Source organism: Lotus japonicus, chromosome 3, assembly GCF_012489685.1.
Source record: "Lotus japonicus ecotype B-129 chromosome 3, LjGifu_v1.2".
NCBI classification, from domain to species: Eukaryota; Viridiplantae; Streptophyta; class Magnoliopsida; order Fabales; family Fabaceae; genus Lotus; species Lotus japonicus.
In genome coordinates this window covers 65,382,925-65,390,986 of record NC_080043.1, presented here as the reverse complement: position 1 = coordinate 65,390,986, position 8,062 = coordinate 65,382,925, and the positions used below count along the sequence as shown (strand labels likewise).

Below are 8,062 nucleotides of genomic sequence, written 5' to 3'. Positions count from 1 at the left end.
ACAATGGGGATTTATATATATATAGGTGCAGGAAGATGAAGTTGAGAGGATGCGTAAATGGGATGATAGTGAAGAATTGTCTAAGAAAATGCTTAATTCTCATGAATACATTAATTATTAGAAATGATGAAGTGGTTTTAAATTGCAGTCTTCGATTATACTATGACTATATAATAATATAACATGACGTGTTTTCACAATCATATATATGACAATGGCAGTTGTGATTTAGCATTCACCCATCACATATTTTAAAGTGAGTCAAAGGTTTTGGATTTTGATTCTTTTAATTGGTGATTCAAGTGTGATGTTTGTGGTCCAAGTGTCCAACACTGTTAACAAAATAGCATGGTAAAATAAGCTTATAAAAAAATGGTAAAAATAAGAGTTTTAATTCACTCACACTTTATTTTTCTGTCACTTTAATTTTACTCTTTTTTCTGTCATTCTCTTTCTTTCATATAAGATAAAGTTTTGTTCACACTCTATTTTCAAGTGTAAATAAAGTGAAAAGAAGAGAAATATGGAAGAAGAAAAAAACAGAGAGAAAATAAAAGATGTGGCCAAAATGTGAGTGAAAAGTAAAAATAATATAAAAGGTATGACTCATAAGCGGAATCTTTTAAGATTTTGGATGAAGATGTATAATATCTAAATTTCTAAGTGGTCTTCGGTAGAGATGTTAAAATTACTCATGTCCTTATATCCACATATAAAAACCATGGTCTACATCCAAATGTATCCACAAACTTTTGCGCTCCTCCGATCCGTCTCTGTCTCTCCCCAATAGGTTATACCAATATTTTTCTTCTATTAATTTCATTTTTACTCGTTAAACTTATCTTCTTTTTTCGGTGAAAAGAAGATAGAGTGATTTTGGCTAGCTCTAACCAAACCCATGAGCCAAAGCTTACCTTTAGTTTATAAAAGTACTTACTACATATCCTTCACTAACCCAGCGATCATATTAACAATAAAAATAAAATACTGAACATTTTGAAAAAAGTTATCAATTCTTATGAGTTGAACCAACATGTAATTACATTGAGTCTATCTTCTTTTGTTAACATATTGTTCATCATTTTTTCATTTCACTCTTTCATGTGTCATGGTAAATGGGGGCGGCAAACAAGCTCTTTGGAATGATTGTCTGCCTGCTATACTCTGGTTACAAATTATTTTAGATAAGAGTAATTTTTCGGGAGTGGAATGATTGACAAATGTTACTCGGAGGGTTGTTTTGACATTTCTTTGAGCGGGCTGTATGCTAATATATAATAATTACTATTCAGTCAAATTGGAATTTGCAAACTGTAGAAGGGCAATTGTTGACGGTTTTTTCGCTGGGATACGGTTGTAAATTCAGATTGGAGTTCTTTCTGACAGTCAATATGGGTGTTTACATATTGGAGTTCTTTCATTTGGTTCTTTTATATAAAGTAGTTTTCATTGGAGTCAAATTTGGAGTTTTTGAGTGTATATAATGGTTACAGTTTAGAATTTTAGGCTTAAATATGTTTTTATCCTAGAAATATAGGATTGGTTTAATTTTAGTCCTTAAAAAATAAATTTATTGTTTTGAATCGCTCGAAATATATACATTTATTTGTTTTGATCTCTGCCGTTAAATAATATTTTGTGTCTAATAGAGAGAGTTATATAAGTTGAGTTAGACATCACGTTAGACTTTTAAAGTGTGTGGCACGTCGGGCTCAGATTTAAAACACACGGATGACATATGAGAGACACACGATCAATATAGAGTTTATAAAATCTCCAAAAAAATCACGTTCTCTCTTCTGTGCCACACTCAAGACAATTTCTTTATGCCCATCAAACACTACCAGAAATTCGCTCTTTAGTGACCGAAATATTTCAATTACAAATAACGACCAATTTTGCGACGGAAACCATGATATTTTGGGAATCCTCCATGTTTGACTTATTAGTGACCGAATTAGTGACGAAAATGATAGCTAGCGCAAAATTTGTCGCTAAAGTATAGATAAATAAAAAATATTAGAGCTAAGTAGCGACCGTATTAGAGACGGATTATTTAGCGATTGAAATATATATCGCTATGTTTAGATATTCATTTATAAAATTTTGTAATTTTTAAGATAGCGACGGAAGCTAAATGTTATGTCGTTACTATATTTTATTCTATTTATTTTTCTCTTTGTTAGCGACAGATATTTCCGTCCGTCCCTAAATATGTTGGTCGCTAACTCGGTCACTAAGTTGCTTATTGTCATTTGTTTAATTATTGTCTATTATTAGTGACGAATATTTCCGTCGCTAAGTATTTGTGGCTAATTCAGTTGCTAATTTGTTTTATTATATATTGTTCTATTTTTTAGCGACTCATATTTCCGTCGCAAAATATGTTGGTCGCTAACATAGTCGTGAATGGCTTATTGTCATAAGTTTAATTATTGAAATTTCAATAATTAGCGATGGAGAATTTCGGTTGCTACAAAATGGTTGCTAAATCGATCGCTAAAAATCAGTCGCTAAATCGGCCGCTAAAAATCGGTTGCGAATTTGGTCGCTAAACTTAGCGACTCATGTTATAGCAACGAACAAACTTACCGATTTAGCACATTTAGCGATCGATTTGGTCGGTTTCTACTCTTCTATTTTCTGGTAGTGAAAGGACCTTGAGATGCTAATTCACGAAAAATGATATCAGAAATTCGTCTGCGTTCATTTCTTCTCCTTCTGTGTGCCACTCTTTTCTTCCTCAATCTCCACTATAATCGACCTGAACTAGGTGACTAAACAAGGTTCTCAAACTTCTTACGCGCAATCACCACCATTGTCGAGGTAACATTTTGTTTTCTTCCTCTCGACCCAGCTCTGTGCTAGTTTGTTCATTGAAAATTCAGGTTGCGATCACTTTCGTTGTTTGTTTTTCTCGTGCAATGCTGTAAAGGATTAAAATTAGGGGTTTTGATTAGACATCTTGTAATTTTTTGCCAAAACAATGCACGAACAGGACAAAGACGACAAGGAAAAGGACTACAAGAAGCTTTGTATATGAAGAGAATCAAGGGATATGCATGCCTAAGCCATACCGATAAATTCTATGTAAAATTGCCCAATTTATTTTTGATTAGTGATCGACAATATTTGTGATTCTATTTCTGTAGATTATTTCGAACATATAGCTCAATAATGTACCACAAGAGGTAAGGTTTTGATACACTGATGAGTACAATGATGCAATTATTTGAAATTTAATCCAAACAGGGTCAGAGGCCACCATTTTCTTCCACGTCTGAAGAATTACAAAGAAGGTTTATATATGAAGAAGCTTCGCGTGTTCACACCATAAGGCCAGGCACGTTTCCCAAATGTCAACCCTTCTTGCATTGCATGCATGGTCATGAACTTGAGGGAGATCTTATTCTTCTCAATTTGCTAAAAAAACTTCAAGTTGGAAGTCAAAGTCAACTACTTAATTAGTGTATTCCAGAGCCAGCCTTGTAATTTGCAAGTTTTTGAAGATCTATTCCAAATCTCAATATCAAAATTGACATTATAAAAGTAATAGTACTATATTAATTTGCATGCATATGAGCATATCTATATATGAATGGGTTGCTAATCTTGCTTGAAAAGTGTCTACATTAATTAGGCTTGATTTTTCAAAAAAAAAATTAGGCTTGATTAAAAAACTAAAAAATATTAAATAATTTCTGCAAGAACTTTATCGTCTTTTCTTAATATTTCAATAAAAAATTCTTGTATATATCGTATTAAACAAGAACTGCTAACTTTTTTTTTTGTCAATGAGAACTGCTAATTAATTAATCCATGTAACACCATTTTTGTATATTCATATATTTCACACACATGCTATAGCCAAATGAATTGGTGTTGTGGACGGTTCTATAGAAGTAACTAGAAGAAGTTGAGCAAGCCCATGTGCAGCTAGCTTAATGCGGCCCATATGCTTAATCATTAAGTTCCGTGGCCCCGGAAGGAACTCCCCGTTGGGTCGACAAAAAATAATTGTCATGTTTTTCAATTTCCAATATTATTTATTTAGCATTATGATTTATGGTTGCTTTTGAAGTGGTTTAATAGTATCACACATTGTCCCCATATGATAGCTTAAGTGATAGGAGCTGGGGGACATATGGGTTGGGTAGGGGGAGGTCCAGGGATCGGTTCCTGACGGGTGTAATTTATCTTTCCGTTGTACCAAAAAAAAATAGTATTACACATTACAGTTTCCTATTCATTCATAATAATTCAATACTATTTTTTAGTCATTTTAGCGATGCTAAACAGAAGAATTAAAATGTAGAGCAGATAAGCAGACACAACCGATTTGATTATGTTGGGACGCAAAAGGATAAACCGGGTATTATCACATTGGGCTTACATGAGCACACCAAAGTGGATTGGACATCACATCTTTCACCCAAAACCTTAAGGCATTAGGTTTTGGGTTCTCTCACTTATAAAGTGCTCATTACTTCTCTAATATTCCAATATGGGACTTTTTACTCACACTTTACATCCCAACAGATTAATATGTAAGGTTATCCAGAGATGATCACTTTCTTGAAAGTCTTTCACTAAGATTTCACGTAGACCCTAAGTCGCATCAAGAATAATGATTGACATGCCAATAAATACAAGTTTAATTATTCGTTTACACATACATTGCTTATTTTGTAAACTCATTGTTATTCTATGACATTTATATTTTCTCTCTATGTTCTTGTTGGAGGAAACATGGGAGCCCATGGGTCGAGGAGCAAGACACCGGCCAAGAGATATCAACACCACATCTTAACCCAAAATCTTAAGGCATTAGGTTTATGGGTCACATTTCTTATAAAGTCTTCTCCTCACCAAAACTTTACCAATGTGAGACTCCAACTCCACACTTGAATTCTCAACAGTTCTCATATTCGCTTGGGCATCGAAGTGTATTTGCATGAGACACCTCCCCGTTGTGTTAACATTGCTCTATCATGCTGGAAAATCCTTCCAAGACGATCTCCCAAGACCATAAACCACCACCAGGGGCGGAGAAATTCCGTTAATCTAGTCTCATGAAGAACAATTGTCGTTACTCGAGCAAAAGCTAAGTAATCAATTCGCATTACATTGAAAAGTCACAGTGACAGTACTATCAAAGTGAATTAAAAGATTTCATGGAAAGAGTTTGTTCTTTACATTTTCGAAGGCTTGAAGATGATATACATGCACCTTTTTCTAAAGAAATTTGGGCTTTGGATCTACCACGAGGCTTGTAGAGTTTTTTTATCAACTTTGAAGGGAGATTGCCTTGCCTTGGTTTAAATCCTTGATTCCTTCCCAACATCCATCCACACTCAAGAACTGGGATGAGTTTAATTTTCTAACCTGTTTATTCAAAAATTTACTACACGAAAACATTTAGAAGCAAGAAACCTGAAGCATGCACTCTCGCAATTAAAACCTCATTTCAGTCCTTAATAAATGATCATTTATCAATCTAGTTCTATAAAAATAAATTTTATCTATTAAATCCTACAAATTTGAAATGCTCAATTCTTTAGTCCTCCACTTATATATAACTAACAATATTGAATTAGTAAAATGACAAAAAAAAGGGTATTTTAAACTTTAAGGATTTAATTAATAATTTTTTAAAAGGATTAAATTGATAAATGATGCATATGTTAAAGATTAAAATAGAATTTCACTCTTAATTCTATTCAAATTGAAATTAAGAAGCTAAGGAGATTAAACATAAATTTATTGTGTCTGATAGCTTACAAGTAGTTCATTTTGGCTTTTAAGTATTGTATCAATTTGTACGAGTCACACGGATTATGATTGTTGATAGAATGTTGATGACATCATCCTCATCAGCTCCTCTCATGACCTTCACAAATCTTTCATAGCCCTTCTTGCCTTTGAGTTTGCTATGAGGGATCTGGGATCGTTGAGCTATTTTCTGGGCATTGCCATCACCAGACATGCAGGTGGCATGGAATTTTTCTCGGTCAAAGTACATATGCACGTGAGATTATTGCTCGGGCTGGTATGGCATCGTGCAATCTTTCTGCCACTCAAGTTGACACCAAGCAGAAACTCAGTACTTATGTTGGTACTCTGTGTGATGATCCTACTTTATATCGGAGTCTTGCTGGGGCTTTGCAGTATCTCACATTCACCCGTCCTAAGATCTCTTATGTTGTTAAGCAGGTGTGTCTTCACATGCATGCCCCCCGCACAGAGCATATGCTTGCACTGAAGCGCATTTTGCGTTATTTTCAGGGCACCTTACAGTTTGGCTTGTATCTCTATCCTTCTCCTATCGAGAAGCTTATTTCATACACCGATGCAGATTGGGGTGAATGTCCCGACACTCGTCGGTCTACTTATGATTACTGTATGTTTCTCGGCGACAACCTCATTTCCTGGTCGTCCAAGAGACAACCCACGCTTTCCCAGTCCATTTCTGAGGCTGAGTACCGAGGCGTTGCTAATGTAGTTTCCGAATCATGTTGGCTACGCAACCTGCTTTTGGAGCTTCACTTTCCCCTTTCTCAGGCTACTTTGGTCTATTGTGTTAATGTTAGTGCCATCTACTTCTCCGGCAATCTCGTCTAGCATTAGCGCACTAAACACATTGAGATGGACATTCATTTTGTTCGAGAGAAGGTTGCTCGTGGTCAGGCACGCATCTTTCATGTTCCTTCTTATCACCAGATTGCAGACATCCTCACTAAAGACCTTCCTCGAGTTCTCTTTGAAGATTTTCGGTCCAGTCTCAGCGTCAGTGAACCTCCCACTTCAACTGCGGGGTGTGATAGAATAGAAATATGTTAATTATTTCATATTTAATTACATGTAATTACTCTATAATTAGATTTAGCATTTATGTATTAGTGAACTATGCATTGTATAAATACTGTAACATTCATCAATAATACTCAACAAATTATTTCCATATTCTTACAATCTTACAGTTGTTCCTCAAAGGATCTTGGTAGGCCTAAATTTATGACTTGCAAGAGCAGAATTAGCTATCCCAGAACTACTGCATAACCTTTATTATATACTTTGCAATCAACCATTTGTCACACGTACAGGGAAATCAGAAAAATCAAACAAGATACTATACTGAGTTAATGAAACTACATACAATACAAGTATACAACCGTGAGTAGACATCAATAAAGAAAACTAGAAAAGAAATGAATTTCAATCTTGTGCCAAAAACAGTTTTCAGTTTGTCATTTTGATGGATACTATGTTTCTCCTTTACAATCATTGCCTACTATACTCTCTATGATCTAAAACATCGAAAGGTAAGAGAAAATAAAGTGCAATCTAAACTCAACTATATCACACCTCACTAATAAGCCTAAGAATTTGAAGCTGAGAAAGACTAAACAAAAAAACATAAAAACAAAAAGTACTAGAGCAACAGAGTTCATGCTTTAGTCTGAATCTTCAGGGCTCCATGTGCTACTGGCTCCTCAGCTTCTAGCATGTTTCGATTAACTTCGTTCTCTTCAAAATCAATTCTCGCACGCAGACTCACAAAGTTTCTCGCTAAAATTGATTTTGACTTCAGAATCAAAGAACTTTCAAGCATGCACTTAGCTCTGTACCCCAGGCTTTAACCTGGTACACATTCATCCTTTGCTATCAATTTCCAGATATAATGGAAAAAACAATTAGCAGACACTAAACCAAGAAAGGGGAAAATTACTTGTTCCCTGTAGGATTTGGTCTGGTAGGTGGTATCCTTCTAAGGCTAGCAGCTACCACAGCCTCTTGATGAGTTGATTTTTTCCTTTCTTTATCCCAATGTGAGAGAAATTGAGAGGATGGAGACATTGATGAAGAAGGGTAAGTCCTAGCTTGGGACAACTTCACCCCAATTGAAAGGATCAATGTAATGGCAAAGATAACAACAATGATTAAACTGCCAAAGGATTTCATGTTGGTCTTTGTTGACTTGGAGGATGTCTTTCACTTGCAATGATGAATCATGGACATGTATATATATTAAATCTTATGTGTGTGAAATGTTGATGTTATG

General features: G+C 34.9%; 1 protein-coding gene and 1 long non-coding RNA gene across 2 annotated transcripts; one reads left to right on the top strand and one right to left on the bottom strand.

The window, feature by feature from the left end:
- The first annotated feature begins 6,051 nt into the window (after positions 1-6,051).
- Positions 6,052-6,621, top strand: LOC130744528 (uncharacterized mitochondrial protein AtMg00810-like). The gene has a single exon (XM_057596703.1). The coding sequence runs from the start codon at positions 6,052-6,054 to the stop codon at positions 6,619-6,621; it is 570 nt and encodes a 189-aa protein (XP_057452686.1).
- Positions 6,622-7,190: 569 nt separating this feature from the next.
- On the bottom strand, positions 7,191-8,062 carry LOC130709461 (uncharacterized). Its single transcript, XR_009010001.1, has 2 exons — positions 7,730-8,062; positions 7,191-7,641 (listed from the first exon to the last, which is right to left on the bottom strand). It is a non-coding gene; the product is annotated as an uncharacterized LOC130709461 (long non-coding RNA).